Source organism: Arachis ipaensis, chromosome B1 (assembly GCF_059453495.1).
Source record: "Arachis ipaensis isolate K30076 ecotype BB chromosome B1, ASM5945349v1, whole genome shotgun sequence".
Classification (NCBI taxonomy): domain Eukaryota; kingdom Viridiplantae; phylum Streptophyta; class Magnoliopsida; order Fabales; family Fabaceae; genus Arachis; species Arachis ipaensis.
The window spans coordinates 150,778,731-150,796,899 of record NC_142436.1 but is presented as its reverse complement, the minus strand read 5'-3'; the positions used below and the strand labels follow the sequence as shown (position 1 = coordinate 150,796,899).

The 18,169-nt window shown below is 33.5% G+C and overlaps 3 protein-coding genes and 1 pseudogene across 4 annotated transcripts; 3 read left to right on the top strand and 1 right to left on the bottom strand.

Annotated features, from left to right (window-relative positions):
* Positions 1-866: 866 nt before the first annotated feature.
* LOC148578885 (uncharacterized) lies at positions 867-1,938 on the top strand (annotated as a pseudogene).
* A 2,842-nt stretch (positions 1,939-4,780) lies between these two features.
* On the bottom strand, positions 4,781-8,376 carry LOC107641862 (tRNA-thr(GGU) m(6)t(6)A37 methyltransferase). The gene is made up of 9 exons (XM_016345283.3): positions 8,226-8,376; positions 7,991-8,112; positions 7,707-7,807; positions 7,324-7,519; positions 7,134-7,226; positions 6,483-6,542; positions 6,239-6,313; positions 5,633-5,713; positions 4,781-5,322 (listed from the first exon to the last, which is right to left on the bottom strand). Exons 1-9 carry the CDS (start codon positions 8,296-8,298, stop codon positions 4,945-4,947), a joined length of 1,179 nt encoding a protein of 392 aa, XP_016200769.1. The 5' UTR covers positions 8,299-8,376; the 3' UTR covers positions 4,781-4,944.
* Positions 8,377-8,496: 120 nt separating this feature from the next.
* LOC107641888 (uncharacterized) lies at positions 8,497-10,989 on the top strand. Its single transcript, XM_016345295.3, has 7 exons — positions 8,497-8,974; positions 9,081-9,208; positions 9,674-9,770; positions 9,881-9,958; positions 10,042-10,267; positions 10,369-10,592; positions 10,742-10,989. The coding sequence occupies exons 1-7, from the start codon at positions 8,696-8,698 to the stop codon at positions 10,760-10,762; spliced, it is 1,053 nt and encodes a 350-aa protein (XP_016200781.1). The 5' UTR covers positions 8,497-8,695; the 3' UTR covers positions 10,763-10,989.
* Positions 10,990-11,566: 577 nt separating this feature from the next.
* Positions 11,567-14,505, top strand: LOC107641875 (uncharacterized). Of its 2 annotated transcripts, none has more exons than XM_016345290.3 (9): positions 11,567-11,874; positions 12,074-12,203; positions 12,311-12,397; positions 12,578-12,705; positions 13,020-13,116; positions 13,206-13,283; positions 13,362-13,587; positions 13,661-13,884; positions 14,158-14,505. In XM_016345290.3, the coding sequence occupies exons 1-9, from the start codon at positions 11,702-11,704 to the stop codon at positions 14,179-14,181; spliced, it is 1,167 nt and encodes a 388-aa protein (XP_016200776.1). In that variant the 5' UTR covers positions 11,567-11,701; the 3' UTR covers positions 14,182-14,505. The 2 variants fall into 2 exon arrangements, with proteins under 2 accessions (XP_016200776.1, XP_020962302.1); XM_021106643.2 differs by having other exon boundaries at positions 11,721-11,874; positions 12,061-12,203.
* Positions 14,506-18,169: the final 3,664 nt, after the last annotated feature.

Below are 18,169 nucleotides of genomic sequence, written 5' to 3'. Positions count from 1 at the left end.
TGTAATACATGAACGGTTTGGATTGGGACGGTTATTAAAAGGTGAAAACCGTTTCACTTTCCCCAGGTTTTTATTACTTGCTTTGTCCTAGGTGAGCCCCAGTTTACTTTGTTGAGTTGATCCTACACTTTGTGTTATCTGTCTTTAGAGAAAATGAGTAGTAAATGTAGGTTTTGAAGAATTCTGGTCCCCTCCCCCTCTCCTTTGTTTGTTTTTCTTTGTTGTCTTCAAAGTCATGGAAAAAGTCAAGGTTGTTGTTACAGAGAGTGATCCCTGTAGCTGGGTCAGTGAGCAGGTTAAATGTTGTGTTTCACGGTTTAGTGATGTAGAGTTAGTAAAGATTTTGGGGTCCAATGTGTGGGTTAGGGAAGGTCATGATATAAAGATAGAAAGTTTGCCTTGTGGGGAGAATGACCGTGTATGTGAAAAGGTTGATGGTTGGTCTTACTTTTACCTTAATTCTTGTTTGTTGACTGAACTTGGTGTCTGGCTCCCATTTACTGACTTTGAGTGGGATTTTGTTTTGGTTGAATTGCGCTCCGTCTCAGTTACACCCCAATCCATGGGATTTTGTCCGGGCTTTTGAAAATTTGATAGATATCTTGGAGTATCCTCCGTCCCTTAGGGTTTTCTTCTCCCTATTTCAGACCATGGGTGTTAGGCATGGTTTGTGAGTGAACTTTAGTAGCCATCCTCGTCGTTCTATTTTTTCTTTGTATAAGTCTTCGTATAAAGACTTTAAGACTATGTTTGTGAAAGTTAGGAGTGTCGAAGAGGAGTTTCCATCTATTTGAATGAGTTTTTAGAGGAGAGGTTTCCTGTCTCTTGGTCATCTGAGCCTGTCCAGGTACTTGATGTTTGATGATATGGTATCCGATGATAATATTATTTTGGAGTTTTTGTTAGAGATATTGGAGTCAACAGGACTGTTATCTCTTGTGGAGTTGTTAAAGTGGGATTCGGATAAAGAAGCTGTTTTGAATTATTTAGGTAACTAGCTTTGGTAATGATTTTTTGATGTGGTGGTATAGTCGTTCCTGATATTTGTTTTCTTGTAATTCCTTGCAGCTGAGAAAGCTCCGACCATTACTACTGTTGGGCTGAAATCCTTATTCAGCCAAAGGAAGAAGAATGAGAAGGAGGGGTCGATGACTAATGTGAATAAGGAGGGTGGTATTGCTGCTGTGCAGTCCGAGGCTAACCCTCGTCAGAGAAGGAAAAGGATGAGGACTCGTGAGAAGGATGTTGAGAGTAAGGAGGGGGATTCTCCTGTTCTGCTGATTGTTGAATTTGCTTATGAGTCTCAGAAGAGGCTTCACTTGTATTGCGATGACGACAATATAAGATCTTTGTGGTCAAGGTTCTTTCCTTTAGCGGCTCTTGCCGACGAGTTGTGTCGTTTTTCTGAGGATTCGAAGATGATTGATGAGGTTGGCCGAGCTGGAATTATCCATTTCCTCCAGGTATTCTTGTTTTGTATATTTGTTTATATTAATTCCTTTTGGTTGTTTTGATGCTGGTTTCTGTCACATGTGATTGGTGCTCGAATCGTTGCTATTGGAAGGGTCCAGGAGCTTGCTGTTGAGTCGAAGGCGAAAGAATCTCTTAGTGTTGCTGAACTGTCTTCTACTGTGCAGGAGAAGGAGAAGATGATTATTGAACTTTCATCTTCTCTTAAACAGATTTTTTCTCATCTTTATTTATTTATTTGTTTATCTATTTCATCTGTTCGATCATTCACAATCTTTCAATCTAACTTTGTCACTACCAATATTTTTTCTTTCTTTTTCAATCCAATAAGTTGAGCTTGGGGCTGCTATAATCACAATTCCGATTTATAGGTCAGAAGCTCAACATGTTTAATTGAAAACTTTCGCAGGTCAAGCTTGGAGCTATGATCCATCCGTTGGCTATAATTCGGCTCAGGTAAAACTATAAATCGGAATATAATTAAAACTAAATAAACAGGTGCTATATCAGGAGTACGTATTTTGGTCTTCTAACATACTTATCCTATCAAATCAAACAACTACGTGACAACTCAAATCGGCATAGGAATCTCTCCCTAAATCTCTCTAAACAAGCTCACTAAAGAGAAGTATAGCTTGGCGTCTGTGCTCTTAGGACAAAAAACTCCATACACACAGAAAAATGAGTTATACATCGACTCAGATTACTAGACAGGAACATATATAATCCATTTATTTCTTTTGAAACGAAAAAGTTTAACTTCCCTCTATAGATTCCAATCCAAGCAAACCAGAAATTTTAAACTACCTAAGCGCATTTCACCTCAAAAATAAACAACCTAATGCACGGAAAAAAATGAAGACCAACCAAGTAGAACTTTTCAAGTTTTAGTTGCTGGGTTGATAGATGATATAGGATGTTAGCACTATTCATCTACTAAAAGTAGAGGGAGATCGGGTGAGATTAAGCAGGTAAAGGTGAAGAACATGGTTCCAAATTGAATGACCCAGCTTAATCTTGTTTGATAAGTATGTACTTGAAATTTATTTATAAAAGAAAACTGAGAGTTTTTTAAAGTAACAACTAGAAGTTTATAAACATAAACAATTCTTTTAAAGTTAATAATAATAATAAGCTAATTATTTTAAATTATTGTAATGTTTGTTAAATAAATTTCGCTATCAAATATATTAATTATCTGCAATTGGATTTTGTTTCACTTATTTGACTTTTTCACATAAGCGAGAATATGCAAATGTGCACCCAATTAATATTTAATAATGGGTCATTCGTAGTTTAATGGTAGTTAGGAGGGTGATACTGTAAAAACATGTTGAATAATCGCCTCGCTGGCTGGAGACGGCGGTGCGCTTTTAGTCAGTTGAATCTGTTGGCTATGAAAATTCTTAACAATTATTTTGCATAAAAGATATCAATTCCTAAATTAATAACTACTAAGTTGAATATACTGTGCGAATGAGTAATAGTTCAAATGGCATAGTCTCCCCATACTCAATTAAGAGATTACGGATTCGAGTCTCCTATTTTTGGTAAAGAAAAAAAAGTTGAATATACTGTATATTTTAATAGAAACATGCCGGTAAATAAGTAATAATAATTGGGAGCCCTACTTTATTTTTAATTATTTTTTTTAAATATTTAAATAATAAAATTTAAAGACATAACTAAAATTTAAAATTCTATTTGATTAGAAATAAAAAAAATTAAGAGGATGAGTTAGAATTTTTAATTAATTTTTGTAAATAATACTAAAAATATGACCGAAGAGCAGTTTCAATGAAGAACAATAGAATACTTGTTGAAATCAAATGTACTAGAAAACTTGTTGAAACCGTAAAGCCGAAGTTTCGAATTTATATACTTTTCAGAGAAAAAACGTTGAAGCATTTGTTGGTGACAGTAAAACAAGGGGTGCATGACCCCGCACGCACGCTACCTTGTCTTGTTACGAGTTACGACAGCCACATTATCTTCCTTTTCTCACCTTCTAGAATGTTTTTGGACATTTTTTACCCACTTATATTTTAATTTGATTTGAATTTGAACTTGATTAAATAATTTAAGTGGGAACAATATTATCACTCGAATAGAGATTTGAAGAGGATAAAATTGAGAGAAGGTACGGTTGAAGAGGGAGAATTTGATTAATTTGTACTAGTTCATATGGTAGTAAAAGTGAAAAAGTGTGGTACAAGGGCCAAGAGGATAACGATGCTTGTCGGGGAGTGGCAGATAGGAATATGCGTTGTGTACTTGTGTGAGTTGTGTCCCAATAACAATGTTGAAATTGCAACATTGATCATACTATCACAGGAATAGAGAACGACAATGACACTTTTTGTTTTTTGGTCAGGACCGTGGGCCACAAAGGACCCGGACCCAAAAAATAGAAACTTATTCCCACCCAGCCCAATTCAATTCAATTGGGTAGCGTGGGATGGATTGGGACAATGACACTTTAACTTGTAATTTTAATTAACTGAAGAACAAAAATATTAAAGTACCATCTCATATTCTCATTATCTACGTCAACTTTGTCATATTTTTTCTCCAAGCACACTTTATTCAAAAGCACAGCATGGAAAAATTAGGCCGACACAATGGCACCTGGTTTTGGTCAATCTGGACTTCCCCTAGGCCCATTCTTTTTGAATATAAGGACTCGTTTATTATCCAAAATTTCTATCCTTGACCAAAAACCTAGTTTAATTGTCATGCACAAATGTAGGAACCAACGGGTAATCGAGTCCAATCCGAACCAAATCTTTAGCCTTTGTTAGTGATTGGTTTAGGTATCAGTTTTGGAGATGCGAAACCTAAACCAACCCGTGAACCCATATATATATATATATATATGACTATGACTTTTAGTAAGTTTTCTATTGCACTTTTGTATTTTCATTAGACAAAGATTATTCACTATTAATATGTTTGAATTTTAATGAGTTTAGTTTTTAATGTATTTGGTGTTTAATATGTTTGGATTATTTATATTGATGTTAAATGTTTATTGTATTTGTTGAATTTTTAAGATAAAAAATTTGATTTTTTTTATGAATTTTAAAGTCATCGGGTACCCTATTACCCAAACCGAACCAATCCGTTCTTAATCGGTTTGGTTTGATTCAGGTACATGCACAAAAAAACACAAATTCAAACCAAACCAAACCAATTATATTTTGATCGATTCGGTTCTAATTTCACCTTGAATCCGAACCAAACCGACTGTACTCACTCCTACACAAATGCACTTTACAATATCATGTAATGAGAATATGAAGTAAAAAAATTGAGTCAAAATTTTCACTTTTATAACTAAAATAAAAACATTACCTCAAAATAAAACCAGTCTCTAAGCTTTCACTTCCCTCTTAATGGAACTTTCTATGTAAAAAAAAAAAAAACAACTCATGAGAAGCTAAAATTAAAATTAATGAAGGTTTACAACAGAATTCACTGCAGCTTGTCTTTCCAAGTCAAGTAATTGCAAGAGTTAGAGATTTTGTCCAAGAAAGATGATGGTGACACCTTTTCCACATTCACCTTACCATGGTGATCAATTCTATAAGAGACATCAAGTCCCTCCAAAATTAGGTGATATATTATGTCCTTAGAATCTACAGAATTCTGGTCCTTTTCATGTAAAAAAGCTCTGTCATCTTGGTGTTCATCTACATCAGAAGTATTAACCAACATTTCATCATTGTTATCACTTTTTGAGAGAGCATCATGAGGCCTGTTTCTTTGGCTCAATGACCGAATATCCCATGAAAGAACTTGCTTGATCAAGCGTTGGAACTCGCTTGGTGATGCATAAAGCGACTTCTTTTCCTGAAGTAGCAACCAAGAAGCACAACATTATCAGTATAGGAGGATGAAACCAAGATATAGAAAAACCTCACCATCAAGTAGTAGCATACTTGGAATTTGTAACAAAAATGTTGCAAAAATTCTTGTACCAGAAAGCATAATAGATTGCCTCCAATATTTGTTAAGTTACTTAAGGAGTTAACACAAAAATTTTGAATACAATACACCACCAAATGAAATATAAACTATTAAAACCAGCATTAAATTATTAAGGCTAAGGTGAACATGATGCAGGTGCTTGATATTTCAAGTAAATTAATTAACAACTCACTGCCATTGTCCAGCAATTTTCGAGTGCTGAAGCGAAGTCCTCTGCAAAGCTTACAGAAGATACTGAGAGTAAGCTATCCTCCTAAAAAAATTCAGAAACACAATGTTCTTTACTTAGAATGAAATAATCAAGTAGCATGCAGCCATGACAAAATGTGAAGGAAAATAAAATACTACTAAAATATCTTCATTGTTGATTATAATGTGGAGTGTGGACCTTAAATTTAAAGCTTCAAGAGAATAAGAATACAAGAATAAAAAACTAATAGAGTTCAGTGACTAGTAAATAGCCATCATGAGTATTTGTATCTCAATATTCCCACATGGAGCAAAATATATCCAGAAAACAATCACTTGGATAAGCTTCTGAACAAAAGCAATTCTCCATTTGTTTCTCCAAAAATGTGCAGGAGCTTTTTATGTTTTTGTTTCAACAGTTTTAAGAAACTCATCCAAACATGAAGATTAGAAATACTTTTTCCTTTTTCTTAATCACAGATAAACTTTTGTGTAGAAAACAAAAATGGACCCGAAACTTGTTTAGAGACTCAAAAATAAACCTCAAAATACAACACGAAATATATAGCTAAAGAATACTGAAGATTACCATCAACCAATTTGGCACTACAGCTTTTTGGACGCTGTCACAATATGGCAGGTAAGGCTTGATATCAAGTACTGGCTGTCAATGAGATACAAAAAAACAGACTTAATTCATCATTAAAGCATCAATTATTGGCCAAAAAAGTTACCAAGCTCTTTGTTAAATTGGATTAAACACAATCTAAGTGGCATGTAATTGTAGTAAAGTAGCATGTGAAAGGAAACATATATTAACAATGGAGACTTACAGTTCCATCAACCAGATCGACACCAGAAAGCAAAATCATATTTTCCTGTACAGCCTCTACCTGTGGTACAAGTTAAATAGAATGAAAATTTACGAAACTAGTTCATAATTTGATTTTGTTTGTTTGAAATTTGAATATCAAAATATTGACATTTTGGGGACTGGGCGGAAGTTAAATTGTGATGCAAGATGCTGATCTATGTATGCAACGACATTGACTGGGAAGCATACATATGCCCCTTACTTGGGTGCACAAGAAGTTTCTGGATATGTATCCAAGTTTCACAAAATTACCCAATAATATGGGAGAAAGTCAGTTTCTTAGCTGTGGTTTGATCTTTCATAAGACATCCAATCTTTCAAACCAACTGCCCAAGATCCTAAATCTCCTTTAAATATGAAATTAATTGTTCCTAGGCTTGCAACAATCCAGCAACGCTAACAGAAAATACATAGAATCTATGAAGAACAAAGGAGATAGGATACTTTGTGCACCATTAAGACCTCCGTGGTTTGATGGTCTCCAATTTTTTTTAAAAAATATGCATGAGGAGCAAGTGATATCAATCAATAATTCAATAGAAGAGTACATAATATTGTGATTGGTGAAAGCATGTCAGAAAAATCCACTAGCATCTAAATGTGTTCTTACCTTTGCAACTGTAAGTCCAATGGGGCATGGACGATGTGGGGATCGCGTGGCGAACACTCCCATTCTTCCTCCTTTAAGTCTCGGAACTCTCACCTATCCATCCACTGATCCATATGAAAAATATCTCTAGGGGATAAAATGAGGCAAGAAGATGCTACATAGATAAGACATTAATACTAGAGCTACAAACCTTTGCCTTAAACCCTGATTGAGATGGATGTTTCCATAGTTTCTCAAGATCTGTATTTAAATGAAATACATATAAAACCCAGCAGTGAGAATATTCAGCTAGACCCTCAAGAGATGCTGGCGGAACACGAGTGGCATTAAAAACCAAACAGGCTCTAGCAAGTGGTACAAGTAACGGTTGCCTCGGTGTCCCATTCCTACACTAGTATGAAGCAATATTTCATTAATCATGAATGTGGCATTGAATAAGGAATTTATCAATGTGCAGGTTACCTACTGAATAAGCATAGGAAAAAATCAATATTAATGATGCACCTAACTACCTAAGGACCTTAATGATCAAATTTTGAAATTAAGAACTATTGAATAAACATTATTCATTACCTAGTAGAGAAGCATGAGCGGATGGTACCAATGGGTGCCATAGGGTAATATGTCAGCTTCAGATTTTCAGATTTAGGTTGTGATAGTTCTTTTCTCAAGGTCTGCAAATACTTGAGCAAATGAATCAGCAAAAGAACTAAGGGGGGCAAAATAAAAAAGGGGTAAAAAACTAAACTTTATGCAGTGGCGAGATTGAGACATGATTGAAGAGCAAGTAACCAACCAAGTTAAGATTAAAGTTAATGGAAATGAATGAAGAATAGGAGTGTTGAAAGAAGGGTAACCTGTTGAGCCCTAATTCTCCCTTGCCTTTCAGAGGCACATTTATCTAAGGAAGACTTGAGAGAAGCCTCCAGCTCAAGAATCTTGGACTTCAAACCCTTACATTTTCTACTCAAGACATATGCTAACAGAACATGGGCAGGTACAAAGCTTCAAACTTTTAGTAAATACTCATAAAAAATAAATAAATAAACAATCAAAGAGAACATGGGGGAAGTAGTTCTGTGTTTAACATACCAGAGATTGCAGTAGAGAAGGAAATAGCAGCGAATGTTATTGTTAAGGTTATGCTTAATCTCTTTCCAACCATTTTTAGCTTCTGAAATGGTACCTCCCCCCAAGTCCCAATCCTGTTATGCAGTTACAATCATCAGTTTCAGTTCTCAGCGAAGCTTGGTTTGGTTTGGTTGCTTCATCAAATTTGCTATTTGGGTCGGACTCGGTTCATCTAATCCAGTGACCCGTTTGTTTCATGGATCCTTCATATTTGCTTCAAAAAAATATAAATGAAAAATTATCAATAAACAAATAGAGAGAGAGAGAGAGAGAGAGAGAGAGAGAGAAACTGGTGTACTTGAGTTTACTGTGATTAGAATCTGGATGAGAAAGGAGAGCTTCAAAGTGCAATGGTATCTGAACTCTGAAGTCGATGCATTCTGTTTTGCGACACTGTAACACGTTATACCTCAATATCTTAGTTTCTGCCAATGAAACTTGTTTCACAGATCTTATATAAGATCTGTCTGTTATGTTCTCCACCTGAAAACGAAGACAGAGCAGCTACCTCACAAGTTGAGGGGTCAAGCATGGCCCACATCAATGGTCCAGTGGTGGAACAGTTCACTTTTGAAGAAAGGTCAGCTCCCTTCAAGAGCTGCCATGCCTCTACCATTGTTGAGGTTGATAAGGATCACTTTTTGGTTGCATATTTTGGGGGCACTTCAGAAGGTGCACCTGATGTCAAAATCTGGTTGCAAACTTACAAGGTTTCTTTTTTTTTTTTTTATTCTAATCACTCATTAAACTATCTTGTCTTTGACTTTGCAATCTACAATTTTGAATGCATCGTTGACTGCAATTTTTGGTGGACAGAATGGCATGTGGGAATCACCTGTAGTTGCTGATGAGCAACCTAATGTTCCTATGTGGAATCCTGTGTTGTTCAAGCTTCCATCAGATGAGATACTTCTGTTCTACAAAATAGGCCAAGAAGTTCAGAAGTAAAGCTTCTATATTCATGCCTTTCTTGTATCTATTTTTTATCTTCTGCAAACCATCCTCATATATATTGAAAGTTGAAACAGTTGATTTGACCTATCCTCTTTAGAATACAATTCCTTTTTCCTTCCCCTTTCATGCCAATTCATGCTTTAATAGTATTGATTGGCTTTAATTTCAGTAAAATTCAGTTAACCACACATAAAGTTTCAGCACAAAAGTTTGCATTTACAGATGAAATAATTCCAAACTGGTAAGGAGAAAATGTTAGAACTTAATAGGGAAATGATTTCACTACAGATAGTGTATTGAAAAAATAATGCATTTACTCAGCTAGTCATTCATTGTAAATAGACCCTCTAAAGAGTTGCAGGAGCTGCCACTAAATTCAATTAGTTTTAATTTACTTCTAACTTTACAATTTGTTATCCTTATGAGATAATAAGAATGCTTTTGTTTAATTTCAGATGGAGTGGTTTCATGAAGCGCTCATATGATAAAGGCATTACTTGGACAGAAAGAGAACAACTTCCTCCTGGAATACTAGGACCTATAAAGAATAAGGTACAAAAGCAGTTATTTCACAGTATCTATCTATTGCAAGAGGTTTTGAATTTTTATAACTATACAGATTTTCTTTTTTTCTGGTTCTAAATCTGATTACTATTTCTCAGCCTATTTTGCTAGAAAACAATCGTCTGCTATGCGGATCATCTGTTGAGAGCTGGAACTCCTGGGGTGCCTGGGTTGAGGTCTTAACTGAACTAGTGGTTGTTTAACTGATTATTTGAAATGTCAACTGGTTATAATTCACTGCTTCTTGTGTATGCAACAGTTCACAACAGATTTTGGCAGGACATGGAGCAAGCATGGCCCAATTTACCTTGAAAATCAACCTCTTAGTGTGATTCAACCAGTGCCTTATCAGACAGCAGATGGGAGATTACGCATTCTACTACGATCTTTTGATGGCATCGGTAGAATATGCATGTCAGAATCGTCTGATGGCGGCAAGACTTGGGGATTTGCGACAGCTACCAAGCTCCCCAACCCAAATGCAGGTCAATTTCATAACCTTTGTTGCTTGCAACTTTGCTGCATACTTGGTGACAATATATTTCATCATGTATTAAGATTGTAACTTTTTAATCTGGTTTACTAGGCATTGATGGGGTTAAGCTTAAGGATGGCCGTTTAGTGCTTGCATATAATACGGTGTCAAGGGGTGTGCTTAAAGTCGCAGTCTCCGAGGATGATGGCGATTCTTGGGAAGAGGCTCTCACATTGGAAGACACAGTGGGGATGGAATTCTCATATCCTGCTGTTATTCAGGCTAGTGATGGCCTAATACACGTCACTTATACATATGACAGAACACAAATTAAGGTAAGTATCATAACTTTTTATATAGTGTTGCCTTTAAATTGTTCAGAATTTCCAACTGCTTTCGATTCTTGTTTGAGAATAATATGTTTTTCTATTCTTGATTTCATCTGCTTTCCCTGACAGTGCTCTTTCATTTGTTATTTTGGCAGCATGTTGTTCTTCCGCCATAGTGATTTGGTGTAAATTGTTCCAAATAAACTTGAAAAAGAACCATGTGTTCTTTTCTATCATCCGAAGGACTGAGTACATGGGCAAAGACTGACGCATGGATTGTCTATCCTTACTTCTAATTGTCAAATAATATGCTTCAGACATTGTTTTGTTAATTTTTTTTTTTCAGTGTTGATGATATTTGAAATGAAAGAAGAGGGAAAAAAGATGCACTAAACAAACAAAAGAACGGTTTCCAGAGATAGATTGCAAGTGTAAAGTCAGGAGTTTAAGCCATTCTAACTTAATAAGAAGATCAATAAACATAAATGCGAGGATTTCTTAAACTATTTATGTTAAGTCATTATCGCGTGTCAATTAGAATTTAATGAAACTTGTTGCTGGCCTCTAAACTTTTCCTCAACGAAAATATGAGTTGGGTGATGTATAGAAAGAAAACCAGAAACTAGTACAAAATAGGGTGGAAAAATATGCAGTATTATATGTGCCACCAACCCTCATCCAGTATTAAATGTTATTCACATTCCAATTTCCCGTGGATTATATTTTATTATTTGATTAATTTATATTGTTCACTTGATCACTTCATTTCACAGATCACAGAATAGTTTATAAAACTTAGCTGGCCTTGCTCATGTAGTTTGTGACTTTTGGCACATTATTAAAAGTTAAAACTTAACTAAAATGGTCATTATCAACCAGCTCAATAAGGCATTCTCTTCCAACACGTTATCAATAAACAAGAGAAAATGTCATTACTTGACTCAAATCAACTAAGTGAGAGAGTATTGTATTGACTTCAAATAATACTATTGTGTATTGACAGCATCTTGCAATAGAAACACTAGAAACTACTGCAGCCATTAGATTAAAATGAACGGTAGATGATGAAATTTGTACATTTGAGGGCTGATATTTAGTCAAGTCAAAAAAACAAAATGAATTACTTATTTTACTTCTTTCCTACACAGTTTGCTTTGCTTTGCAGGCTGCATAATTCATTGCAGATATTAGAGGGTGAAACCATGTCATTGTTTTCTTCTTCCTTTGTCTATTCTGTGCTCCTGCTCTCTATTATCATTCATAGCCATGGAGTTCACTCATTTTCTAGGTACCGACATGCCTTACCAGTTACTACTTTCACATTCCCATTCCTATATTGTTATCTTCTTTGGAATGGTTCAGTATATGATTACATTTCTTTTATATTATTGATGTTTTGTCCTTGTGTCTATAGAAACATGAGTTCTTGACACTGCAAGTGACAACTCACAAGCAATGAACTAAAAGCAAGTAGCAAAGTTTTGCAGGGGAAACTCCACAATTTCCGGAGCAGATGGTTTAGGCAACAGCTACATAAAAGGGCCTCTTTTGGAGGAGTTCACTTTTCCTGAAAAATCAGCTCCCTTCAACAGCTGCCATGCTTCCACCATTGTTGAGGTACAAAATTACATCACTTTTTCTTTTTTTTTTTTCTTCCAAAAAAGTTGAAGTTTTTGTCATGATGAGAAGCATATTACATTGATGTCTATTTTGAATTCCACCAGGTTGGGAAGGGTCATTTTTTGGTTGCATATTATGGGGGAACATCTGAGGGGGCGCCTGATGTCAAAATATGGCTGCAAACTTACAAGGTAATGATGTAAATAGTTAAAACTTAAAGGTTGCATAAATTGCTACTCTGACACCTAGCTTTTCAATTCATAAGAGACTGGGCATTCTAATGCAGTCATAGTAACTTTGAATTTGAAACTTTGGTGAGAGATGTTACTTTCCTCTAAACTTTTGGCTGCTTATTTGACTTGGTTTGGCAGAATGGCAAATGGAAATCACCTGTAATTGCTGATGAAGAATCAAATGTTCCTATGTGGAACCCTGTGCTGTTCAAAACTCCTTCAAATGTGTTACTGCTGTTTTATAGAATAGGCCTTGATGTTCAAAAGTAATGTTTCTAACTCTCACAATCTCCTTATGAAGCTATGCATCTTTTTAGCAAGCTGCTCTAGTTATCATTGTGACTAATAGCTTTATACACCACAAAACTTGATTCTAATCCAACCAGCCTACTCTAGTTGGCATAGAATATCTGTATCACCCATGATTAACTGAGTCAAATTTTGGGTACTCAATGTTTATGATAAAGTTCTTTTCAGTTTAAACATGGCACAAATTTTATATAGTAGGACTCTAATGAATCCCAAATGTGTTTCCTTTTTAGTCCAATCTGCTGAGGTGAATTAGCTTATTTAATTTCAGATGGAGTGGATTCATGAAACGCTCATATGATAAGGGACTAACATGGACAGAAAGGGAACAACTTCCTCCTGGTATATTAGGACCTATAAAGAATAAGGTGAAACAAAAAACAGAAAACCACTTAAAGTAGTCATGGTCAAGATAAATGTATCTTCTTAGAATCAAATGCCATTAATGTTTTTTCAGCCACTCTTGCTGGACAATGGTGCCTTACTGTGTGGATCCTCTGTTGAAAGCTGGAACTCTTGGGGGTCGTGGTCTGAGGTTTCTAACAGAACTGACCTTAATGAACTGATTTCTAAATGTTTTTGTTGACTTATATAGATTGTTGCATGGTAACAGGTTACAACAGATTTTGGAAGGACATGGAGAAAGTATGGTCTAATTTACATTGAAGATAAACCTCTTGGGGTGATTCAACCAGTGCCATACAGGACTAGTAAGGGAACGCTGCGTGTCTTGCTTCGCTCGTTTACAGGCCTTGGCAGAGTCTACATTTCAGAATCCTTTGATGGTGGCAAAACATGGGGCTATGCAAAGCCTACACCACTTCCCAATCCAAATGCAGGTTTATCTTGCATACTAGTTGAAAGTAGTAAGCATTGGCAATGTGATTTGCTTACATTTGAAGTTGGTGATAGGTATTGATGGAGTTAAGCTGAGAGATGGGATTCTGGTGCTTGCTTATAATACAGTATCAAGGGGTGTGCTTAAAGTTGCAATATCTGAGGATGATGGTGATTCATGGCATGAAGTTGTTACATTGGAGGATACTTTGGGAATGGAATTCTCATATCCTGCAGTTATTCAAGCTAGTGATGGGAGAGTACATGTCACCTATACATATAATAGGACACAAATTAAGGTACATCCTTCAAAATTCAAATTGCATTGCACTTTGCTTCTTTCTATGGCATTAATGCATAACTATTAGGAAAGTTTTCAAATGTACCGTCGTATCGGTATTACAGTGATTTTTAACCGTTGATCTTAATTATATATATTATATATATATTTTATAATTAAGATCAACGGTTAAAAATTAGTGAAACACCGGTATGACAGTACACTTGAAAATTTTCCTAACTATTATGCCATGTCCTTGTGTGTAACTTTCCTTGTTTTTCTATTTGGACAGCATGTTGTTTTTAATCCAAGGTGATGCAGATTAATTTCAAATTGGATTATTGGAAACAAGTGCAAACAATGTATCTTTGAATGGGCTCAATTTGATTTGGAAGTGTTTTTGGGTTTTGATCTGAGTATTTTTGGAGGTTTGTGTTAAAGCCTTACATTGGACAAAATCTGTTAAAAGATGGTTTTTGGACATACTGAAATGTAATGGGCCTACACCGACCAACCCCGTAGCCCAACACTGAAAGGCCCAAAACTAGAAGGAAAGTGATTAAGTGAATCCCACAAAAATGAAAGAACTGGAAGTTTTCCAACTATATATAGGCTAATTTGAAATTTATTGTCATGAAAAGATGATTAATTAACTCATCGCAGGTGTGGTTAAGATTTTAAACTAGAAAGAAGTTCTCCTATGATCATTACAAAGCATTTGCACACATTTTATTGTTGTTATTATTTTGCTAAATTTTAAAAACCCATTGAAATGTGAGTACATAATAAGAGAAAATTCATGAACATCGACATACTCATGAAAAAAGTACGCAATGTTAACGTCAATTGAGCATGCAAGTAAGATTCAGCAATCGGCAGCTCCCAACACTTGCTTCATTGTGTCGGTGCCCATTTCTCTCCTCTCTCTATATAACCTTCCTATTAAACTACTCTTCCACTTTAACCTATGACAATAATAAAAAAGTCTCGTGACCCACAAATTCAACCTAATAGAATACATAAATTCAGTTACAATTTTACTCTTTATTATTTTATCTTATCTTATCTTTAATTGTTCTTATCTTATCTTTATTTACTTTTATCTTTCTTAAACCAATGCTTTGTATATATTTAGTTTTACCTTCATAATACAATTCAATTCAATCAATCAACAATCAATAAAAGTTTCTTCATCTTTTCTATTCTTTTTCTATTTGGTATTTTCGGTGAAAAATCACTCTACTTCTTTTTCAATCTCCTCCCACAATAAATAAAGACTAAAATTATAACTGAATTTATGTATTCTGTTGAGCTGAATTTGTGAGTCACGAGACTTCTTTATTATTGTCCTGAACTAAGATGGAAGAGTAGTTTAATACTTCCATTTTCCCTTTTTTATTCCTTCACATTCACACCAACCCACTTTATACTCTGCATTAACTATCAACCACTTTTTGTGTTCCTTTCCTTTCCTCCTAATTTGTGGTATGCCAGTTAAATTTTCAGTACTTAGGGCCTGTTTGGGAACTCTAGAAGTAGTTTTTTTTTAACTTTTGACTTATGAAAAGTAGTAGTATTAATGTCGGGTGCAATTTTCAAAACCAAATTGCAACTTTCTAAGAAGCTATTTTGGAGCTTATAAAGAAGTTAAAAAAAATGACTTCTCTCATAATACTTCTACTTTTCATTATATTTCTTTAAAATAAACACTTTTAGAGTTAAAAATCCAAACACAAAATAACTTATTTATAAGTTACTTTTAACAGAGTCATTTATTGTTTAAGTTATTTTATCAAAAGGAGCTTAATTAAGTTAGTTACCCAAATGGGCCTTAATTCTCTGTATAAAATAAATCTAAGTTTATTCATGGTTTTCGATTGGTGTTACCACAATTTAAAATAAATAATTGTGTTACAGTTTAAGAAAAGTGAAAACAAAAATGATGGGTTAGTAGTTGGTACTTAGTAGTAGTATAGAAGTAGTAAAAGAGAAGAAAAAGTGAAGGGCACAACATGATGAGTAGATTTTAGTATAGTAAAAAGAATAAATGCATTAGGCCAATTATTCGACTAAGACAATAATTAAAGAGTTATGATGGTTTTAGAAAGAAAAAGCAGCTTACAAATTACAATGTAGTAGTAGAAGCAGTGAGTAGTACTAGTATTGTCGATATGCATGTGTCTCTCTTTTGCTGTTTCCCTCCAACCCCAATGGAATCAACATGATTGCTTTGCTTTTCACTGCTTTCTGACATTAAATTTTTCTGACTCTGCTCAGCTTTTTCCTCTCTTTTATTTATTCTCTTTCTACGCACTCCCCCCATCACTGACATCTCCACATTCTTGCAAGTACTACTACTATATGCCATATATTAAGCCGTTATTTACGTCAATACTATAATATTCATGTCAAATTTATGGAATTTATTTTTTATCATAAATTTTAAATATTTTAAATTATTTATTTTTATATTTTAAATTAAATATTAATTTTTATTTTGAGTAAAGTATTATTTTTGTCGGCAATGAGTTATAGCTCAAATGGCATAGTCTCCCCATACTCAATTAAGAGGGAATACAAATGTCTGGAATAGAATCGATGATCTACTCCGAAAAATAGCTCATCAAATGTTGAAACTAATTCCTACAACATTTACATAATTCACTTTTTTTGGGACATAATTAAATCTAAACATAAATAATGGGTATAATATTAAAATCGAACACATCCAAGTGAGACCTAATTGAGAATGAATACATCCAAGTGAGAATAATTGAAAAATATAATCTGATTTGTTAATATAATTAATAGTAGGATACCATTGAATCACTTTTATAAACGTTAAGGATACAAATAGGACGATTTAAACGTTAGAGACACAAATAAAACTTACCCTAAACATTGGGAACAAAAACGATACTTTACTCTTTTATCTTTTTAGTAAATTAGGCAACTATATATAATCACCATATATAGCTGCTATGCACCAATATTCATTTGCATTTCTCTTTTGTTTATAATTTTACTTAAAAAAAAATTCTATAACTTCTAATTTGCAATCATGCATGAATGGTGAGATTGAAAGTTTAGGTTCATCTCTATGCATCAAGTATTGAGTGACAAGCTAGTGAAAATTGTAAATATTACTCACTTTAGAAATACGATTGACATAATTGATATATAAATTAAATCAGAAACATAATATAATCAAGTATTTATATATTGGGAAATAATAGACACCAAAAAGTGTTATTGGCCTCAGCAAGAAACATAATATAGACCAGTAATATAATCCACTAAGAAAATATTAGGGAGATGATATATAAAATTATTTATATAATATAACATCTATATTTTTATATAAATAATATTTTTAATTATATATTTATTATATTTAAAATTATAGAATTATTTTAATAATAATTAATAAATATTAAATAAAATAATTTTAGACTATTTAAACTAATTTTTTATTATTTTTCAAATATTATTGAATTCAGTATTTAGGACAAATTAAAACGCACAATGATTAGGAGGAAATTTCGAATAACCAAATAGCAAAGAATAATCATGCCAAATCATATTATATATGTGTACTGTACCAGCTTCAAAGTGAGATTAATTGACAATAATTCTAATCAATGACACATTAAAAGTTAGACTAAGTTTTATCTGATTAGAAATTACCAAAAAAAAAAAAAAAAAAAGAAACCATGTATGCTACTATATCATAGCTAGTAGAAGTGTTTAAGGTTCAGCCGGTTTCGTAAAACTCAAAGTATATTTTGTCAAATTTAAAATTTTTATTTCTTATTCAGTAAAATTTTAAAAAAATTTAAGCATATTTTGATAGATTCAACTTGGTCTAAAATTATATTTTATAAATAAAATATATTTTATATTTTAATTAATATTTTTATATATCAAGTCAAGCGGTTTATTTTGAATTGGGACTAGTTTCAAATTCAAATCTTTACAAATTCAGTAAAATATTAAAGTAAAATCTAAATCTAATTAAACCAGCTCAATCTAAGCTTATACACCCTAATAACTAAAGACAATGCAAAATGAAAAAAAAAAAAATCTAAGTTTATAAGAAATCACTTAAACGAATTTACGATATACGGACATTAACACAGATACAAAATATGATATATAGACATACAAATTTAAATTCTTATAAGATATGAAAACACAACATATATATAAAATATAAATATTTTTTCAATAAATTATAATAATATTTTAATATTTATTTATATTAAAATATAAATTAATTTTTAATTATATAAAATATTTAAAAT